Source organism: Schistocerca nitens, chromosome 3, assembly GCF_023898315.1.
Source record: "Schistocerca nitens isolate TAMUIC-IGC-003100 chromosome 3, iqSchNite1.1, whole genome shotgun sequence".
Classification (NCBI taxonomy): domain Eukaryota; kingdom Metazoa; phylum Arthropoda; class Insecta; order Orthoptera; family Acrididae; genus Schistocerca; species Schistocerca nitens.
The window spans coordinates 242092161-242115923 of NC_064616.1; the positions used below are offsets into that span (position 1 = coordinate 242092161).

The 23763-nt window shown below is 37.9% G+C and overlaps 1 protein-coding gene across 1 annotated transcript in view; it reads right to left on the minus strand.

The window, feature by feature from the left end:
* LOC126248197 (lysosomal acid phosphatase-like) overlaps window positions 1-23763 on the minus strand; it is a 211705-nt gene that overhangs the window by 27541 nt on the left and 160401 nt on the right. The window contains exon 4 of the mRNA XM_049948993.1: window positions 20053-20238. Coding sequence (XP_049804950.1) covers window positions 20053-20238 — 186 coding nt within the window. The remainder of the gene's footprint in view (window positions 1-20052; window positions 20239-23763) is intronic.

The window sequence follows — 23763 nt, forward strand, 5'->3', positions numbered from 1 at the left end:
TAGATGACATCTCTAACGAGATACTAAAACAATTTGGAGCAGTTAAAGTTCATGTCCTGAGTTACATCTGTAATACATCACTAACACAAGGTATTTTCCCAGACAGGTTAAAATATGCCATTGTCAAACCTCTCTACAAAAATATAGGACACCACGGATGTCAATAATTACCAGCCAGTATCCTTGCCTACAGCATTTTCAAACATTGACGAGAAAGTATTGTACACAAGAGTGGTCAGCCATCTCAACAGTAATGGGATACTTAGTGAATCACAATTTGTATTTCAAAAATACTGTTCTACTGAAACAGCAATATACAGTTTCACTGCCCACATAACATAGTCTTTAAGTAGTAAAAAGTCACCAACAGGAATTTTCTGTGACTTATCCAAAGCATTTTATTGTGTGAACCATGACATTATGTTACAGAAATTACAATTCTACAGCATAAATGGAACAGCATATGAGTGGTTTAAGTCATATCTACAAAACAGGAAGCAAAAAGTTTTTTAAATGGATTAAATGACTTAAGGAGGGTTTGACCATGGGTCCCCTTCTGTTCTTGATGTATGTGAATTACCTCCTTTCTTCTAAGAAACAAGGAGCTAAATCGTCACTGTTTGCTGATGATACAAGCATCATTATTAATCCAGTAAAAAAAAACTCCAATAGAAAATGACATAAACAATGTCTTTGGGAAAGTTATTGATTGGTTTTCAGCGAATGGGCTTGCTCTGAACTTTGAAAAAACACAGTACATCCTATTTTCTATTGCAAGGAGTACAGTTTCTTCAATAAATATAACACATCATTAGAAGTTACTAGCCAAGGTAGAGCACACTAACTTTTGATTGTACATATAGGTGAGAATCTTAATTGGAAAATTCATATTTTGGATCTCCTAAAGTGACTAGATTCAGCAACTTTTGTAATCACAATAATTGCTAATTTTGGGGATACAGAAATTAGCAAGCTAACATAATATGAATACTTTCACTCCCTGACATCATATGGAATAATATTTTGGGGTAACTCAACACTTAGGCAAAAAGTATTCTCTGCTCAAACGAAAGTGTTTGGAATAATGTGTGGGGCTCGTAGTCACACATCTTGTCGGCATCTGTTTAAAAGGTTAGGAATTCTTACAACAGCCTCACAGTACATTTACTCAGTAGTGATATTTGTTTTCAAGAACATGGATCAGTTTAAAAACAACAGTGACATCCATGATTATAATACCAGAAGAAAGACAGACTTACACTATCCTCCACGTAACCTATCTTTGGCAGAGAAAGGGGTAAAATATGCTACTGTAAAACTTTTAAATAAATTACCAAGTGAAATAAAATGTCTGACCTATACGATTTCAATTTATTTTTGAAACTACTACTGCTGTCTGTCAGACATTTTATTTCACCGACCGGACCGACCCCAGACCCGGACCGGACCCCCGACCTCCGACCCCCGACCCCCGGACCCTGGACCCCGGACCCGACCGGACCACTCTCCCCATAGTCCGCCAATTACAAAGGCACCACCTCATTCTTTATACACTATGTTCTTGTGCACAACTTGTTTTCCTTTGAGAGGAAGATTTAAAAACAAATCTGTGGCACAGCCATGGCACCCACATAGTACTCTCACATGTCAGCCTGTTTATGGCCATCTACAGGAAATGTTCCTAATCTCACAATTTTTTTTCTGGGATGTAAAATAATCAAGATCATGAAGTGCACAAATCATTACTTAAAATGGGTTGTTTCCTAGGGACAGCACTCCATGGTTCTGGCAGTCAGTCGACACATAGGAGCCTAAATGACATTAGTAGGATGAGAAAACTATAATGGAGAATGACATTTAACATGGGATGCTAGTTAAAAAGCAACAAACATGGTAGAAAGGTAAAATGAACAAGTACAATGACATTCCTTCTTTAACAGGCCATTTGATAAGAGTTTATACATCAACCTGTGTTCACAATAAAAAAATTAAATCTCCTTTGTCAATCTGCTACAGTAAGTAAAGAGTAGAATACATTGTAGAGCCTGTGCTGTATCTGCTATAACCTTGTATGGCTCAGATGGCAAACACACATTAAAGTGTAAGGGGTTAAAAAACTGATGTTGGGTTAGAAAGCAGGGTGCCATCAGTGTTTTATTAGAGTGAGAGCAAAGAGGTGCAGGATCAGTGCATAACAGATGATGACGACTGAGAAAGACAGAGCCCTATATATAGTCTAGTTCCCCCACAGAAATGAGTGCTGTATGTGCAAGAGTTATAAAATGTTCCTACATATAGCGATGCTGAGATCATCCATAGGGACAGAACTGCTAGAAAGCCTGGTAATAGAGTTGCAGCCATAGTAGCAGCAGCAGCCGCCTCATTTCCTGGACTGTGTCCAGGGACCCATGTAAAAGATACATTAGTGCCAGCATCAGTGAGTAAGTGAAGCCATTCATGGATCCACTCTACTTAAGGGAGGTATGTGTACATCACACTGAGGCTCTGGAGAGCACCAATGAATCAGAGCATGTAACAGACTCAGAGATTCCATGTCCATGACCATACAAGATGGCCTGATAAAGGGTAAACAGCTCTGCAGTAAAAATTAAACACAGATCTAAAAGACAATATCCGAAAACTTCTTTACTAACAACAAAAGAGCATCCCATACCATGATCATCCTTAGGGCCATCGGTGTAAATGAAGGTGGTCTCCCAGAACTACATACAAAGGTCCAGAAATTTAAAACAAATTATTGTAGCCAGGGTAGTGTTCTTTAGTATTGAAGTAAGTTCAAGATGGGCACAGACCTCTGCATGGAGCCAAGGAGAGGAAAAACTCTGACCTCACAGAAACATAGCACATAATGCAAGATGGAGCTTTTGAAGGATATAAAAGTGAACTCTCGGAGGCAACAAGGGAGCAGAGCTAGTGTCATATTGCCAGTCAAGGGAGTCATTAATGAGGGAAGCATAAGATGGATAGGTGGACACCAAGGAGAACTGGCAAGTATATTTGCAGAGGACATCATATCAGAATGACAGTGGTAATTTGGCAGCTCCTGGATAGATGACTGAACTGGTGGGGAACACACCAGTAACCAAGTGGATTCTGCAGTGATGAATCAGGTTAAGGCTGCATAAAATGAATGGTCATGCAGAAGAATGTAAGATCCATCCATAGTCCAGCTTCGATCAGACTAAGGATTGATACAAATGAAGAACAGTCTGGTCCACTCCCCATGACGTGCCCCTTGGAAACTGCACAACATTCAGAGATTGGACAGAGTGAGATGCCAAACAGGACATAATAGAGCACCAACATAGTTTTCTGTCAGCTGTTAACCCCAACCATTTCATGGTTTCAATGAAAAGGGCTGCAGTGGTACCAAGATGTAAGTATGGTAAGAGAAATTCTGTTTGCCAACAAAAATTCTTACATATAGTTTGTTTAGTGGAAAAGAACATAAGAAACCTGTGTTCTGCAGAAGGAGAGGTCCAAGTGTGACAATGAATGTGTCAAATTTGAAAGAAATGTGCATTCAACTATGTTGAAGGAAATAATATTAAGCTGATTCAGAATATCTGTCATGAGTGTGCACCCTTCCACAGGTTCTGAGAGGGTCCTATATAGGATGGTAGGTCACAGAGTAGCCAGAAAATTGTTGAGAGCTTGGTGATAAGTTGTAATATATATGGCTTTGTGAGGATAAATGATGGGCAAATGTAGGTGTTGCAAAGAGAAAACGTAACACCAATGAAGGGAGATACAAACAGCAACAACTTGCAATTACATGTTCTACAGAATGATATGGCTATGGACATCCAACTGGATGAGCATCCTTACACCACACAGAGCTGGACTGCCCTCCTGAGAGGTAGATCGTAACATAATGGGGTCAAGTGTGGAAGATTGAAGCATCTTGAGGCTGTATTTTTGTTTCTCACAGGCATATAACAGCTGGGGATTGTGAACATGGTAGAACTTCAGGTCTGTCCTATGGAACCTGATGCCATGTACATTGCATTGAAGGATAGCCATATTTAAGGATGAGATATGGGAGTTGCATTAGGGATGATCACCTTGGCAGTTTCAAAGTATCTTGTTCCATACACATTGAACTATAGGGTTCAGAAGCAGGAAGATCCTACTCCATTATTTCTTCTGAGGTAGGAGTTTCCTCCCCTGGTCAGTCAGCTGTCTCTGATGTAGAGGATTGGCTGGCAATCCACACTGGTAAAGTGGAGTTTGTCAGAGCATTGTCTTTGCGTGGTGTTTATGTTGGAGGAGGGTCTCCAAGTTGTGAAAGGGGAAGATCTTACCCTTTATTTTTCTTAGTTGCTTTGCATTTGATGGATGAGGAGCCAGACATTTGCCGACCAGAGGTAAGCAGCAAATATTCTCAGGACCATTCTCTCCATATGAGCTGCAAGAGACTTCCTGTGATATTGTGCAAATACATAGGTGGTAGATGAGGATGTTGCTTTAATGTTCAAGGATTCTGCAAGTGTGGTGTTGAGTTGCAGGTCACAGATCTGTTTGGCCACACCCTTTATTGATCATGGTGCAGTTACAATAGTGCTGTAATTGGCAGACAATTGTATATAAGGCTTTTGGATGACAATATTTTCTGGGCAACAGTAAGTGAAACCTTTCCCTCATCCAGATCTCCTGTATAGCCTGCTTATGAAGGATGAAGTGGCATCATGTCCTGTGTATTTAATTCAGTGGGGAGGGGATGTGCAATTTCCCTCAAGTGGATTTCTATAACAATTTATGTATATGGCTGTATTTTTATAGGACATGTAAGTCTGTCTTAAGTGTTGACACTGGTAGCAATGCATCAGGTTTCATATATAGCATCTTATGTTGATGGTATTACATGCTACCTCTATCTTTAGTCAGAGTCCATACAACTAAATGTAAGGAATAGGGTACAGGTAGGCTCCGAGTCAGTTTCTATCCTCTTCTAAACTTGATGGACAGCTTTTATGCCCTGATCAGAAAGGTAACTACAGATATCACCCATGAGCATGCCATCAAGCAGCAGGGTGGTAACAAGTCCATGTGTGTAATTCACTGTGCAATATGCTCTACACAGATGAGGTATCCACAGACGAGCATCAACAATTTTTTGAGTGTGAAATGCACTGTCTTGATCAGTAGGGTTCCAATATGTAGATGAGAGGATGACTTAAGAGGGTTTGCAGTTTCTTTCTTCCATGCATACAAATTCCATGGACTAGAAAAGAGAGAGACAACAACATGGAATTAATAACAGGACAGGCTTGCAGTATGGAAAAAGAAGCACTACTGCAAGGGCTGAGGGCCCATGCTCACCATTGAGTATTCACAGTAAGAGTTGTGAGCCCTCAGGGGAGAACCCTCTTGTCTGTTTCATCTTCATTGATGATATGTTCATGATGTGGACCCTGGACCAAGACACACCATGCTCATACCTGCACAGGCTCAACACCAGCTCCCCTACCCATTTCACCTCATCAGTGCATCCAGAAGAGCCACTGTCCATGTAATGGCTACCTACAATCAACAGCCCCTCCATTTTAATAGCTATCATCCCTTCCACATTAAAATGTCCCTAATACAGTCTAGTTATTAATGAACAATGCATCTACAGTGACAGACACTGCCAGATTTGCTGGTCTTACTAAGGCCTTCACCAACAAACAAGTTTCCAGATAGGAATTTGAATCCTCCTCCTCTGAAACGTGAGTAGAAGTTAACTATGGCATCACCTTGATGGGTATCTGGAAAGTTCCTAATAATTCAGCGAAAGCTTTCAGTTTTATACATTGGGGTGACAAAAGTCATGGGATACCTCCTAATATTCTGCTGGATGTCCTTTTGCTTGGCGTAGTGCAGTACCTTGATGTGGCATGGACTCAACATGTCGTTGGAAATCCCCTGCAGAAATAGTGAGACATGCTGCCTCTATAGCCGTCCACAGTGTGGAGTGTTGCCGGTGCAGGTTTTTGTGCACAAACTGACCCCTCAATTATGTCCCATAAATGTTCAATTGGAATCATGTCAAGTGATCTAGGTGGCCAGATCATTCACTCAAACTGTCCAGAATGTTCTTCAAACTGATTGCGAACAGCTATGGTCCGATGACATGGAACATTATCATCCATAAAAATTCCATTGTTGTTTGGAAACAAGAAGTCTATGAATGACTGTAAATGTTCTTCAAGTACCCGAACATAACCCTTTCAGTCAATGATCAGTTCAGCTGGACCAGAGGACCCAGTCCATTCCATGTAAACACAGAACACACCATTATGGAGCCACCATCAGGTTGCACAGTGCCTTGTTGACAACATGGGTCCATGGCTTCATGGGGACTGCACCACACTCTGGCCCTACCATCAGCTCTTACCAACTGAAATCAGGAACCATCTGACCAGGCCACAGTTTTACAGTCATCTAGGGTCCACCTAACATGGCCACAAACCCAGGAGAGGTGCTGCAGGTGTGCTGTAACCAAAGGCACTCACATCAGTCATCTGCTGCCACAGGCTATTAACACAAAATTTCACTGCATGTCCTAATGGATATGTTTGTTGTACATTCCACATTGATTTCTGCAATTATTTCCTTCAGTGTTGCTTGTCTGTTACCACTGACAACTCTATGCAAATGTCACTGCTCTTGGTCATTAAGTGAAGGCCTCTGGCCACTGTATTGTCTGTGGTGATTGGTATTGCCTGAAATTTTGTATTCTCAGCACGCTCTTGACACTGCAGATCTTTAAATATTGAATTCCCTAATGATTTCCAAAATGGAACATCCCACATGTCTAGCTCCAACACACACACACACACACACACACACACACACACACACACACACACACACAATATTTCTGTGAACTGAACAATCACTAAGAAGATATTAGAAAAATCATGAAAACTATGACATATGATATGTAATTAAAAGTCATGCAGATAAACAGATGAGTTTTATTTCAGACCTGTACAACCACAACTATTGTATGAAACAGCTGTTTTGTGAAGTCACAATAGATTTAGTTGAAAGCTTAATCTAAGTAACATTTTTAAGGTACTGCCTGTCTAATTCTTTGGGAAATTCACAAGCTGACTGCTGAATGGCTAGCTGCAGAGGGGCTACTTTGCTCATGTGCTCAGTCCAGACAAAGCTGCTTAGAGGTGAGCCAGTGAGAAAGTCGTATCTACTTTCCTGGAGAAGAAACACTTGTGTTCACAGGAACTTGTAGTAATTAACATCACTGAGCATAGTACCAGAATTGTGCTGTGATATGGACATAATTGCTCCAAGATAATGGCTGCTGGATATTATTGCTAGACTTCACTCCATCCTCTGGTTTCCCAATGATAGGAAATGACTCTACAGTGCCATAGTTACCATTAATTAAGTGCACCATAATTAAATTGTAGATAGAAGATGATAAGTAAGAAACATAACATGTTTGTATGAACATATGACACTAAATCATGCTGGCTAGCAACAGGTCATATACTTACATTAATTATATTTTAAATCTGATTGCAATGATGCAAGACTTTTACTGATTGTTGCTGAGATGATAGCCATATTTAAATATGTATTCTAAGATGTCAAACTGTGTGATGGAGTAACTGTAGTTATTTCACTTCCTACAAACTGTAAATATTTTCCATCATTGCTGTTGCCTAATGAAAGCAGTAAACTGTTTGAATCTGCATACTTCTGGATCTACGTTCTCATTTCCTAACATCACAGCAACACCATTCCTTTTTTGGCCTGTCCAGTCTACATCTACTCCAGTACTCCAGAAATGACTATGGACGGCATTGTGGAGTGCACTTCATATTAATTTGCTTCTCCTTTACATGTTGCACTAAAGAATGCAGTTGGGCAAGAATGATTGTTTGAAGACCTCTGTAAGCATGTTAATCTCTCTTCTATTGTCTTGGTACTTACATGAGGCCCCCAATGAAGACAGAATAATTGTTTTGTCTATTTTGAATACTGATTCTTCAAACTTGCATAATAGCATTATACAAAATAACTGTCTTCCTTTCTAAAGATTTCTATATAAGATTCTCATGCACAAAACACATTCTAATTCAACCAGTCAGTTAAAAATTTAATAACATGAATTATTTTGATTACCTTCTGTAATCAGACCTGCAGAGGATCACAAAGATTTTCAAACAAAAGTCTCTTTCGCAACCTAATTTGCAGCTGTACTACAAATTCCCAGAATTCTCCCAACAAATACTAGTCATTTGCATTTACTAAAACTTGTTCTATGTATACTTCCCACTTCTTATCATTAAACAGAATTATGCCTAGGTATTTAATCAGAGTCAGACAGCCTGTGTACCACCAATACTGTACTCAAAAGCTACCAGTTTTTCTTTTATAGTCAAGTAAATGATCTCTGATTTATCCACAATCATGGCAAGTGGCCATTTATTACACCGGGTGATACTTTGTCTAACATTATCAATTTTGTTGGAGCTAATCATTGGGCAGACTGTCCTCTACCATTTTTGTATGTTTGCTAACAGTTAGGAGTGTCATTTGGTGTCAGATATACTATAATTCCGAAATACATTAGAAGGGTATCTTTTCCTTCTCTTGCATCTACAGTTTATGAGATACTGTGCTAAAGCAAAAGTTGCAATACACACATTATATTTCCTAAAGCTGAGCTGAGTTTCAAGGAGAATATTTTTATTCTTTAATCATGCCATCAGAATATTTTCTGGGATCCTATAACAGAAAATCATTACTGATATTTCTGACTAACTTCATACATATGCTCTTCCATTTACACCTACATCTGTATCTATTAGGTTGGTGTACAAGTTCATAGCCTTTTTGCTTTGCATGTCAGTATTCTGGTTGCTAAGGGTCTGTTTATCGACTGTTATTTTTTAATTTTTAGTTGACTATTGCTATCTGAGTTTACATATCATTATTTTGTCATTTGGAGATAGTGAGTGGAGCTGTGGATGTTAGAAAATGGAGTGCCAAGCGGAGAAATGGGAATATTTCTGACATGTTCTTCAGTTGAATTCAACAGAGGGGTGACAGCAGCAGAGGCAGCCAAAAATATTTGTGCCATGTATAGGTATAATGCCACTGGACAGAGTATGGCAAGAACATGGGTTTCTTGTTTAAGGAGGATTGTCACATTAGTGAATCTCCATGCTCAGGGGGACCTTCAGGGTTTGAATAAGGTCATTGAAATGCATTTATCCACAATGAACAATGTCAGTGTAATCGAGAAGCAGCAAATGTGATTAACTGTGGTGATTCCACCATCATACAACATTTGCATGTAATAGGGAAGGTTCAAAAATCATATGTGTGGGTACTGCATACTCTAAGCCAAAATCGTGAAGATCAGCAGGTGGCCGTATGTGCATCTTTACTTGCTCATCATCAACTGGCTCATGAACAACAGCAACCATTCTTATCCTGTATCATTAGTGATGACAAGAAATTTTATCCTGATGCTAACATAAAGAAAATAAAGGAATGGTGCAGCTCAAACAGTGCAGGAGTTCCCCATACAATGACCTGCATGCATCTATGAAAGATAATATTACGCACCTGCTGGAATGCTGATGGTGCTGTGTACTACAGATTGCTTTCCTAAAATGTAACCATCAATGCTGACATTTATTGTCAACAAGTAACATGTCTTGCAGATGCTTACAAAGAACTGCAACCAGGAAGGCTGGAAGACTGCATTAAATGATGCTACTCCGTGATAACACTTGCCCACATACTGCTAGACTGACAAAAAACACTATTCAGGAGTCAGGTTGGGAAATCACTCCACACCCACCTTATCTCATGCCCAAGATCTTCACCTTTTCTGATTTCTATCGAACAACCTTCAAAGAACTTCCTTTCTGGATGAAAATGCACTACAAACATGGCTCAACAGGTTCTTTGCCTCAAAAACCACATGATTTCTACAGACACAGAATTGAAAAGTTACCCCATGGGCGGCAGACTGTTGTAAATAGTGAAGGATAATATATTGATTAAAGTCCTTGTTATGTGTATCTGTTGTGTCTACTAAACTTATGGGAAAAAGAAACACTATAAGCTTATGCACCGACCTAATATATCTATATCTATACTCCAAAAACCACCTTCCAATGCGTGGTGGAGGATGTTTTGTGTACCACTCTGACTTTCTCCATTTTCTGTTCCAGTCACAAATGGTGCATTGGAATGACAGCTGTTGGTAAGCCTCCATGTGTTTTTGAATCTAATTTTCCTTAATGGTCTTTCCACAATATGTATGTAAGAAGAATCAGTGTATTATTAGACTCTGCTAGAAATGCATACTCTTGGAATTTTTAAAGTAAATCACAAAATTTATGCACAAGACTACTTACTAAATGAATTGTGCTGCTATTCTTTTGATCTTCTCTATCAACTTATTCTGTTTAGGGTCCCAAACTAATGAGCTATTCCCAAGAATCGGCCCAAATGAGGGTTTTGTAAGCTACTTCCATATGATATCACCTCCATGGGTGGATCACACTTCCTGCAGATTCTTCCAATGAATCTCACTCAGACTGGCATCTGCCTTTCCTACAGTTGGTTTTATGTAACTGTTCCACTTTGAATCACTCTGTATGCTCACTACCACATTCTTAAAGTATGTTACCATTGCTAGTGAGTACTGAACAATCATGTAATGACACAATAATGGGTCTTTCCATCAACTTATGTGCAGTGTATTACATCTGTTTATGTTGAAGGTCAACTGCTGGTCCCTGCACCAAATGTTGATCATTAGCAAGTCTTCTTCCTGAATTTTGCCACAATTTTATAGCGTTATGACTTCTCTACATACAACAGTATCATCCACAAACTGATGAATATCAACTAGATTGTTTATGTATACTCTGTTGGAGTATGACTGAAGTTACTTTCATGTCAGAAGATTTCACTCCATTAAGAATGAAATGTTGTGTTCCATTTCCTACGAACTTTACATTTCAGTCACAAAGCTGATCTGATATTGTGTGCACTCACTTTTTTTTTATTATTAAAGATGTGAGTAACTGTATGAAAGACCTAACAGCGGAGAGTCCAGATTGGAATATCAGCAATATTATGAAAAGGAAAGTGTACTACTCACTGTAAAGATGACAGGCTAAGTTGCAGACAGGCTCAACAAAAATACTGTTACACACTGAGCTTTTGGCCAAAGTGTTCTTCAGAAAAGAAAAGAAAACACATGCAGTCACAAGCAAGCACATCTCAAGTACACATGACCACCGTTTCTGGCCATTCTTGCCAGAGCAGCCGCAGATAGAGGCTATGTGTGCAGGAGGTGTGCTTTGCTTTGTTTCTTCTCTTTTCTCAAAAGGCTTTGGCCACAAGCTCAATGTGCAACAGTCTTTTCATTGCACCTGTCTGCAACTCAATGTGTCAGATTTGTGGAGAGTAGCAATATATCCTTTTCATAATATTGTTGTACCCAACAGCCTCTAGAAGTCTAGGAATACCACAACAACATGAGCAGTATCAACTGTCTTCTGTGTCTCATGAATGAACAGAATCAGCTGCACTTCACATGATACACATTTGTAGAACTCATGTTGATGGCTACAGAACAGATTTTTGGTCCCCGGAAAAGTCATAATAGGCAAGCTTGAAACGTGTTCTGAAATTCTACAATGAACTGGCATCAGCAGGATAGGCCCATTGTTTTGTGCATTTTTTAGCTAAAGCTTCTTGAAAATGTAAATGATCTGGACATTTTTACATTCATTTGAAACACGTGGAAGAGGCCTGGAGATACTAAAAGGTATCAAATAGATTATATAATGGTAAGACAGAGATTCAGGAACACGGTTTTAAATTGTAAGACATTTCTGGGGGCAGATGAGGACTCTGACCACAATCTATTGGTTATGAACTGTAGATTAAAACTGAAGAAACTGCAAAAAGGTGGGAATTGGAGGAGATGGGACCTGGATAAACTGAAAGAACCAGAGCTTGTAGAGAGCTTCAGGGAGAGCATTAGGGAATGATTGACAAGAATGGGGGGAAGAAACACAGTAGAAGAAGAATTGGTAGCTTTGAGAGATGAAATAGTGAAGGTAGCAGAGGATAAAGTAGGTAAAAAGAGGAGGGCTAATAGAAATCCTTGGGTAACAGAAGAGATACTGAATTCAATTTATGAAAGGAGAAAATACAAAAATTCAGTAAATTAAGCAGGCAAAAAGGAATACAAACGTCTCAAAAATGAGATAGACAGGAAGTATTCAGTATTCAGTTTATTCACCATTGACCACTTACAGCGGAATAGGTCTGAACATTAAATATACAATTAACAATAACTTTACTGTAAAGTTTTTACAATTTAATTCCTTTTCTTTTAGGAATATTCTTATATACTAATGTCAATGATTACTTCAAAATATTCTGTTATCTTATAAAATGGGTGTTTGATTAACCAGTCATAAACCTTACGTTTGAAAATATTACTGGTCAGTGAACGAGCAGATGCTGGAAGTTTGTTGAAGAGTTTTAAACTCATTATTTTGTGTGAGTTTGCAGTCTTTGTGAGTCTGTGACTTGGTATGTCGAAGTCCAGTTTGCCTCTGGTGTTGTGGGGATGTATGTTCTCTCTCATCTCGAACTCATTTAAGTTGCTTTTGACATAAAGTAGTGCTGTGTAGATGTATAGATTCACAACAGTTAATATCATGTGCTTGATAAAGAGGGGGCGGCAGTGTTCCTTGGGCTTAACTTTGCTCATTATTCTGATTACTTTTTTTTTATTTTTCAGAATTTCACTGACAAAGCAAGAATGTCCCCATAACAATGTGATGTAGGAAATGTGTGACTGAAAGAGGCCAAAATATATCACCTTTAGATACTCATCAGTGACTACATCTGTCAGTCTCCAGATGAGATAACACACTCTTGCTGTTCTCTTGCAGATATGGCTAATGTGTTCCTCCCAGTTTAATTTTGAATCAATGTGGAACCCTAACAATTTTATTGATCTGCTTTCAACAGCTGTAGTTAAACCCAGAATTAGTTCTTGTGTTTTATCAGGATTACACAGGAGTTCATTAGAAGAAAACCAATCCATTACTAGTTCTAGTTGTTCCTGTGTTGCCTGATGCAGTTCTGTTGTGTCATGGTGTGTATTGAGCAATGTTGTATCATCTGCATAACACACAATTGAATTTGCTCCTACATGGTAAGGTAAGTCATTAATTGCAATGATGAACAGAAAAGGACCTGGGACCAAGCCCTGAGGCACTCCAGTCTGGACTTCCTTCAGTGAGGAGCATCTATTTTTAATTGATACAAACTGTCTCCTGTTACTTAAGTACGATTCGATTACATCCAAAGATAGTTTTTGTATGCCATAAAATTCCAGTTTTGCAAGTAGGGTGTTAGATGGTATGCAGTTGAAGGCTTTGCTAAGATCACAAAGTACGACTGATACTAGATCCTTATTTTCGAATGCAGTTAACACCTGGTTAACAACTTCAGTGACAGCAGTAGTGGTATTTTTACCATGTTGATATGCAAACTGTCTGTTGGAGAGGAGATCATGCTTATCAAAATAGTTATTTAGTTGACTGTACATTACATATTCAAAAACTTTAGAGAAAATTGGGACAACAGAAACTGGTCGATAGTTTTGTGGCAGATGCTTATCTCCCTTTTTAAAGACTGGTATCTCTTTAGCAGTTTTGAGCGCATCTGGGAAAACTCCCGATTCTAAACACATATTAAAAATGAAAGAAAGAGGTTGACAGATAAGGTGTATTATTTTTTTCATTACATAGTTAGAAAACCAATAACAGTCCATACTTTTGGAGTTGGTGAACCTTGCCACAGCTTTTACAATATCCTATGGGGTGACAACATTCCAGTGGAAAGTATACATCCTATGGGGCACAGCACCAAGATGATCTAGTGCACAAGTGCCATTTTGCTTGATTTTGTTTTTCAGCTCGCTCACTGAGGTTAGGAAGTAATTATTTACTTCTTCTGGGACCAGCATTGCATCTTGTGTATGGGTTTGTGAATTATATTGGTTGATGATATCCCATGCTGCTTTACATTTGTTGGGAGCACTTTCAATGTAATGTTCACATGCTTGTTTTTTGGCCAAGGACAGTTTGTCTTTGTAGATTTTTTTACATTTCAGATAAGCTCTATAAGAAGTATTATCTAACTCAGGTCCTTGTTTACAAGAATTTTTATATATTCTGTACAGTCTGAGCATCTCCTCCCTAGTGAGAGCTAGCTCATCAGTATACCATTTTAGCTGTTTGTTTTTCTGTTTATGCTTAGGGCTACTTTTGATTAATGGTGAGCAGGAGTACCATAACTCTATGAGTATTTCCAGAAAGTTGTTAAACACCATTTCACCAGCACCCACCTCAGGTTGTGTGTTGTATACAAAGTCCCAGTTAACATCAGATATTCTGTCAATAAATAAATTAATATATTCATCTTTCTGCCCTCTTACCCATGTAGCATTAGACTTGATTCTGACTGATTTGTCTGATTTCGGCAACTGATGACAGGAGAATGTTAAAATCAATGGTTCATGATCAGCTAGGGCTCCACTGGCAAGTCTGACGTCATACATATCTCTAGAAAAATTTACTGTAATATTATCTAAGCACGCCTTATCCCGTGTTGGTGTGTAATTTGTACATTGTAAATTTATGTCATCTTAAGATATTAAAAAACGTTCTAGTAACATGTTCATCACTGTTGGCCATTTCAATGTTGAAATGGCCACAGATAATTAGTTTTATGTTAGATTTTAGTATTTTCCTCATAAGCAGCTCAAATCTTTCGAAAAATGTATTTACATCTCCTCCTGGTGATCTATATAAGCTAACGATTATGGTATTCTCTACGTTTAGTCTTATACAGCTAAATTCTCCATCTAGTTCTGCACAGTAAGAGCTAACATCTATTTTAGTAAACATTATACTATCTTTAACAAATATTAGGGCACCTCCATTCTTTCTTTCACTTCTACACATAATTTCTTCAACAGCATACCCTTGAGGAACAAAATATTGTACTTGATCTTCTGTCAGCCAATGTTCTGAGATACAAATAACATCAACATTTTCAATACTGCAAATATGTTCTAATTGTAATACTTTGTACCTAATGCAGCGAATGTTCATTTGCATCACAGTAACAGATTTATCTTTATTGTTTATTGTCTGTGAACACTCTCTCATTCGAATGTCGCTTTTAGCACCTAGTTCAAGTACAGGAGGTTTATTACCTGCCGATTCACAGACTTTTATACTAAAAAATGACGGGCATTCCAGGTATTACTCAAACCGCTACTTTCGTAGATAGTTTTATTCTGTGTGAGCCTTTCTTTAAGTATTTCATTGACACGTTCGCACACAAACTTTTTCCCTTCATAGTTCAGGTGGTGCCCATGTCTGGTGTGAAGGTTATGCTGCAGTTTACTTATATCGACCACGGCACAATTTGCATATTCAGAGCACAGTTTCTTTATTTTAATATTCATTCTTCGAATTTCTTTATTAACGCATGAACTATAGATTAGATCGTGCCTATGAGGCACTGTAGCAACAACTGTATTCCTTGATTTATTTTTTTTGAGAAAGTTCTGAAGCACTGAAGTGCAAAATGGCTAAGCTGGGATGGCTAGAGAACAAATGTAAGGATGTAGAGACTTATCTCACTAGGGGTAAGATAGATACTGCCTACCAGAAAATTAAAGAAACCTTTGGAGAAAAGAGAACCACTTGTATGAATATCAAGATCTCAGATGGAACCCCAGTTATAAGCAAAGAAGAGAAAGCAGGAAGGTGGAAGGAGTATATAGAGGGTCTATACAAGTGCAATGTTCTTGAGGACAATATCATAGAAATGGAATAGAATGTAGATGAAGAAAATAGGAGATATGATACAGCGTGAAGAGTTTGACAGAGCACTGAAAGACCTAAGTCGAAACAAGGTCTCGGGAGTAGACAACATTCCATTAGAACTGCTGACAGCCTTGGAAGAGCCAGTCCTGACAACTCTACTATCTGGTGAGCAAGATGTATGACAGGTGAAATACCCTCAGACTTCAAGAAGAATATAATAATTCCAATCCCAAAGAAAGCAGGTGTTGACAGATGTGAAAATTACCAAACTATCAGTTTAATAAGCCACAGCTGCAAAATACTAACACAAATTCTTTACAAACGAATGGAAAAACTGGTAGAAGCCGACCTCGGAGAAGATCAGTTTGGATTCTGTAGAAATGTTAGAACACATGTGGCAATACTTACCCTACAACTTATCGTAGAAAATAGATTAAGGAAAGGCAAACCTACATTTCTAGCATTTGTAGACTTAGAGAAAGCTTTTGACAATGTTGACTGGAATACTCTCTTTCAAATTCTGTAGGTGGTAGGGATAAAGTACAGGGAGCAAAAGGCTATTTACAATTTGTGCAGAAACCAGATGGCACTTATAAAAGTTCAGGGGCATGAAAGAGAAGCAGTGGTTGGGAAGGGAGTGAGACAGAGTTTTTGCCTATCCCTGATGTTATTCAATCTGTATATTGAGTAAGCAGTAAAGGAAACAAAAGAAAAATTTGGAGTAGGAATTAAAATCCATGGAGAAGTAATAAAATCTTTGAGGATTGCCGACGACATTGTAATTCTGTCAGAGACAGTAAAGGACCTCAAAGAGCAGCTGAACAGAATGGACACAGTCTTGAAAGGTGGATATAAGATGAACATCAACTAAAGCAAAACGATGATAATGGAATGTAGTTGAATTAAATCAGGTGATGCTGCGGGAATTAGATTAGGAAATGAGATGTTTAAAGTAGTAAAGGAGTTTTGCTATTTGGGGAGCAAAATAACTGATGATGGTCAAAGTAGAGAGGATATAAAATGCAGACTGGCAATGGCAAGGAAAGCATTTTTGAAGAAGAGAAAATTGTTAACATTGAGCATAGATTTAAGCATGAGGAAGTCATTTCTGAAAGTATTTGTATGGAGTGTAGCCATTTATGGAAGTGAAACGTGGACGATAAATAGTTTGGACAAGAAGAGAATAGAAACTTTAAAAATGTGGTGCTACAGCAGAATGCTGAAGATTAGATGGGTACATCACATAACTAATGAGGAGGTATTGAATAGAATTGGAGAGAAGAGAAATTTGTGGCACAACTTGACTAGAAGAAGGGATCGGTTGGTAGGGCATATTCTGAGGCATGAAGGGATCAACAATTTAGTATTGGAGGGCAGTGTGGAGGGTAAAAATCGTAGAGGGAGACCAAGAGATGAATACACTAAACAGATTCAGAAGGATGTAGGTTGCAGTAGGTACTGGGAGACAAAGAAGCTTGCTCAGGATAGAGTAGCATGGGAGGCTGCATCAAACCAGTCTCTGGACTGAAGACCACAACAACAACAACATTGAAACACTTTGTTCCTCTAGTGACCTATGGTAGGCTGTTGCTACTACAAGAAGAGAACGTGCTGTTGCAAACACTATGTAGAATTGTAAAGTTATTACGTCAGGCCCAGTTACCTTCCCCTCTCGAGTACTTTCAGTTGTTTTTCTATCTCACAGTCACTTATTTTGATATGTGCTATTTTAGCAGTAGTGCAACAACTGAAACGAAGAACTGCACAGAAATTTTCTGCAGTGATACTATTTTGGAATAATTACTTTAGTATTTTGACCTTCTCGCTGTCACCTACTGTTTCAGTGCCATTTTGGTCACTGAGTATTTGGCATGGTGGATTTGATATGTTTACCAATTTAACATATTATTAAAACTTTTTAGGATTGTCTGTCACCCACATAATGCAAGAGGGTAATCTATAATGTCTTCCACTCACATGTAACTGGATAATCATTTTAAAACATGAGAGGAATACCGTACTGGCCAGGTGCTTCATTTGGTGTGGCAATTGCCTTCCAACATGAAGGGCACTTATATCCACCTTTAAATACTGAATTTAACTTTTCAAATTTACATTTGTTGTCCTCTATTTTACCACCAAATTGATCCACGAATGGTAGTACAAATGTTTGAAATTCTGTTATGCCTAGTACAAAACCAAGGTGTGTGATTTATACCTATATATGGGAAGAATCTGCCCAAAGAATATTAACTGGTTAGTTTAAAGTTTATGTTAAATTCAAGATAAATTTTCTTATTTAATTTTGCAGGGACTATGTGAAATTTAATTTATGATCTTCTTCCATGCAATTTAATGTTTAATAATCTACTATAGCAAACATTTTCAAAATACAGTTTTCTTGCAAATTTATTTCATACGTTTAGTAAAAATTCTTACTAAAATGGCAATATGATGACTAAAATTTGTTTTGTTGTTAATAATGCCTATAATGTGAGACCTACTTATCAGCAGTATATATATGAAATATTTATCATTTATGTAGTCTGTTCCAGTAGTTGTATGAGGTAGTAGTCAGTCAATGTGGAAAGTACTATTTTTCAATACCATTTGTGTGTGCCACAGGTACTTAATGCATCAATACCCAGTAATTATTTGACATCTTAGAAGTCACTCCTGAGTATTATGACACCTGAGTCTTTTAGTGAGCTTAGAACACTGTAATTTAATCTGGTGGCCAACAAAGACAAGTGATTACTTATTTAGACTGGAACAAATGTTCACAGTTTGCCTGGGGCAGAGTAAGGGTAACCAGCTTGCATTCACCGAGGCAGATGAAAAACCACCTTAAAACCATCCACAGGCTGGCTGGCACACCAGACCTCAACACTAATCTGCCAGGCGGATTCATGCCGGGGACCAGCACACCTTTCCATATGGGAAGCAGCGCAGCTAGCTGAGCGGGCCAACTTTTGTTTACTACCATAAACACCTGTCTTGAAAAATTAAGTTTCTCTCTTCTCAATTACTTCTACATTGTGTTAAAAGTCGCAGACCACATTACCTCAAGTTGCACCTTGTCTTGATGTGGAGGGTATTGATTGTAATGGCTTTCTTCGAGGGAATTAAATTCTAGAACACATTGTTGTAAATCTTTAACCTATTCACATAGCATAACTTGCAACATATTAGCTTATGAGACAACAGGTCAGCCAGACATGTACTGTGTCCATGCACTAGATTAGTAGCCTTTATTTGGTACCACTACCTGCTTAGTGAGGCTTTTAGTCAGTTTGTCACCCTTTTCTAGGCATATGCTGGGCTTGTCTCCAATCTCCATGTCAGACAAAATTAAACACAAACAGTTTAAATAGGATATGGTACACAGAGCATATTTCACACAATTCACAGAACAGGTACAACACACAGCATTTCTTTCAGATGAGCTGATGATTTTGGCAGGAGATAGGGCATCTAACCACAAAGTAAAAATAAAAATAATTGCCAAACCATGAACTGGGTTGTATCCCATGACTACAGAGCCACACAAGAGAGGAGGAGAAGATTGTTGCAAATCTTTAGCAGCTATCAACTAAACTTTAAAGAATATGAAGTGTACACTGTTACAAAACTCCTTGCTAGATGAAAAGTAGGTGCTAGACTGGTATTTGAATTATGATCTTTGCCAACTGAAGAAGCCCATGAGATGTGTTTAGATAGCTCATTTTTGAGAGCATTACTCATAAAAGGCACTGATCTGGGTCCAAGTTCCAGTTAGTACATTTTGAATTAGGCTATTTACTCTCTACATTTGCTTGTGATCTGGTACGGTGTTTTGTTTATGTCATAGCAAGAATTCATATACTTAAACTATTTTTGTGCCTTTTAATACCTTCATAAGATATTTCTGTTTTACTCTGTTTCTGTTTTTACAGCCCTGAAATTCTTTTGTTTCTAAACCTCTGTTATTTAAATGTTGCATGTATTTGAATGTAGCCTATTTCTGAAACCTGTTTCATGATATGGCCGTTCAAATTCTTTACACAAACAGAATATTCATGTTTTATTATCAGTTATAGATTTAATTTATGAGTTAATTAAAAGGAGCATTTTATGAACGTACCTCAATTTCCAGAGTATTGTACAGATATTCAACATCCAGGATACTCTGAATGGTTTTTCCTGTGTGTTTAGACAAATGTTTATACAGCTCAGAGTTTTCTTCATTAAGTTTTTGTATTTCTGGTGAATTATACATCTGCTGAAGTTCTTTCTCGTATCTGGGGCATGGCTTTTTCATTACAATCAGCTATAAAGAAAATTACAGTCAGAAATGTATACAAGTATCTACTGGACAAATGATATTTTGGATAGAACTAGTACCAACGTATATAACATTCACATGTACAGAGACAGCAAAAGACAAAAACCAGCAATGCCTATTAAAAAAAAAAAGTGTGTGAGGGGGGGGGGAGGCTGGTCTCAGGTGAAGTCCCACACCAAGTTAACATAGCCCACTTCACACAATATATCTAATGCATTACATTTTAAAGAGTGTCTCCTTTCTCTGCATGAAGAATATTGTGTATTTTGGACTGCTAACCAATGATTGATTAATGTCCAAAACCAGAAATAGCAAAAAAATAATGTTTACAAAATTGAGAATTGTTTAGTGTGTTTTTCTATCATCATTACATTTTTAAATATACAGAGTTTTACAGTGAATAAAGTAGTTAGATGGGGGGGGGGGGTATATATATGATGAATCAGCTACAGCTATTATTATAAATATTTCTCAGACCAATGTGTAATCAATGCCCCTCCCCCTCCCACCATATACACACAAAGTGATAAAATGGTAGTACATTCCATGAAAAAATTAACTTAAACTGTCATTCTAAAAATAATGGAAATACTGTTTTGCAATGCCATAAATACAACATTGATAACAATAGGTTTTTTTTTCATCACAATGGAGTTTGATGCATAGTCTACTACAAATACATTATGAGGTATCATCATTGTACTCTGATAATTACTGTTTGCTCCCACTAGAACCACTGCTAGCATGGTACCTGTACCAAGTGCAAGCAGATGTGTTCTCTTTTCATATATGTTCAAAATGGTGGCTATTAGCAGGAGATATCCATGCTTTTAGTCTTTAACACAATCAGTTCCTACACACTGCAAAGAATTACATACAAAAGAGCTCTAATCTGGTATTTAATTTAAGTTCGTTTGTCAAGACAAAATACAGTCTTTTAAAGAATCTTTTATCTCTCACCATACAACTGTGTCTTGGTTCAGAGGAACAGACTGGTTAACTTACAAGTTCTCTTTGCTCAATGGACCACTGAGGTAACCTTTGTTCAATATATGCTATAGAACAGCCAGCTCTATGAACTGGGCAAAAATCACACTGATACCATGTATTTTGCCTTGTCTGTAATGGAATATATTCTAACAATGGTGGAAGACAATGTGTTAGAAATTAGAGATCAGGTACCTGTGTATGAAAAATGGTCTTGTAGGATGATCAACTGCTATTCTGCACCTCAAATTTGCTCTGAATTTCTTGTGTTTTTAGTTTATTTGTCCTTAGAACATTTTAAATTTTATCCCATAAATCAAGTTAACACAAAAAGAATGATCTTGTTTTGCATTACAGGATTGATTAGACACACACACACACACACACACACACACACACACACACACACACACACACACACACACACACACACACACACAGTTTGTGATCTGTCTCCAATCCTAAAACATTTTTAAAGCTTGTAGACTTCTATGACAAAAACAGAACTGCATGCAACAATATGAAATAGGATAGACTGCGACTCACCACAGAGTGGTAGACAGGCATACTGCAAACAGATGGCTTGATATTATCAGCTATTGCCCACAGATATCAGTGGCCATGTGAGTTAATGCAGGTGTGAATGCTATGTGTGCATCTGATGAAGGACCTGGTCCAGTAAATGATGATATCAAGCATTCTTCTTTCAATGTTCCTGTCTACCACTCAACTTGTCCAATACATGGTGAGTGGCAATCTATCCTGTTTCATATTCTATTCCATCCCAAATTTTCCACTGCTTGAACTGTATTTAAATGATTCTTCATATTAGCAATTATGGCAATTTGTAATTTTTTATAAACTGATGAATCTTATTTTTACTTATTTAGCATGTTGTCTACGTAGTCACATAAGAGGAATAAAGCATGCAAGGATCAAAATGAAGAAAATATTTCTGTGAAAGCTTCATGCATATGTGTTCCTTGTTTCTTATTTGAATCATGTTGTTATGTTACAGTGAAAAGAAAAAGGTGTTTTCTATTTCTTCATTTTAATTTCAAGCCTTTGACATTCCAGAAGAAATCACACAAGTGTCATTACAAACATAGTTTATCTTTTCATGTGATATTTTTAACAAGTTATGTTGCTGTGAGCATATTAAACACTATAATTATGTGTTTAAGGATTCAGAAGACTTTTTACAGTTTTGATATGTTCCCAATCTGGCATACGGAATAAGGAATTATCCACCCATTACAATGTGCTGACTTCAGTCATTAAAAGTGCTCATACAAGTGTGCCACAAAAATGAAATAATGACATATAGGATGATGGCACAACATACCACCACACAGCTTCAGTGGTTGGCATATGAGATTGTCTTCTCATATACCCTTGGCATCCAGAAGAAGGATACATCCTTATCTTGCTTTTGTAATATAAGAATCCATCTCAGAGTTTTTGACGATTTTATTTACTAGGAGTATCTCTTGAATAGCTTGAAAATTACTTGAAGAATCTTCCTCCTCCTCACCTTTTCCCATTTCTCTATGGGACTGGCATTGGTATAGAGGTTTTGGCAGATGCCCTTCCTGATGCTACTGGGACAGAATTTGTGTACCCCATCTGTCTGCACCTAGAGTAAATCTCATTTTTTAAATGTTTGCATAGCATGTATCCGAGGCAGGGCGTGGATACTAAACCAGTGCTTACCTAGTTGGATGTGGAAACTACGTAAAAATCACATCCAGGATGGCTGGTTCTTCAGGCCTCATCATTAATATGTGAAGTGGATTTGATCCAGGTCAGGCCCACCTCCCCGAATCCTCTAAGCATCACATTAATGCACTTGGCTATTTAGGTGGTTCTTGAAAATTACTTAAGGAATCACAACCCTTAAATGTTTCACTTTTAATGTGAAAATGGGTTAGCTTTCAAATGTTCAGTTGATTTCAAGGTTATTGGAAATGGAGCTCAAGCTTGTAGAATGGTGAATGGAATTGGTCTTGACATCACTGAAGGAACCACTGCAGCATTGAGTTGAACAAATTTAATACATCATCAAGGAAGCTTCAATATACCTGCAGGGCCAGACAGAGATTTAAATCTCATTTCTCTCTATTCAAGTCCAGTGCTTTAATAGCTGCGTCACACAGTTTCGGATTCCCTCTGGTCCAATGACATCAAGCTTACATCTGATCTCTGGGTGGTATGACCGTAATTGATGCTCAATACAGTACAGATGAGGAATACCAGCAGTCCAAAATAAGTTCAACATCTATATGATTAATTGTTTTAGTAACATATTGGAGAAGGATGTTAACACAAAATGCCTTGAGAGAAATCAAGGGTCCTCAATTAAAAGCAGACTGAAGCCTTCGAATGAGGGAGTAGGAAAATATTGCCAAACCTGACAGCATGGATGATGTTGTACATTACATTATGTTGTAGTCCAATGGTTCAAGCAAGAGTGGTTTCTGAGATGCACATTTAATATAATGTATGCACAATACAGTGAGATGA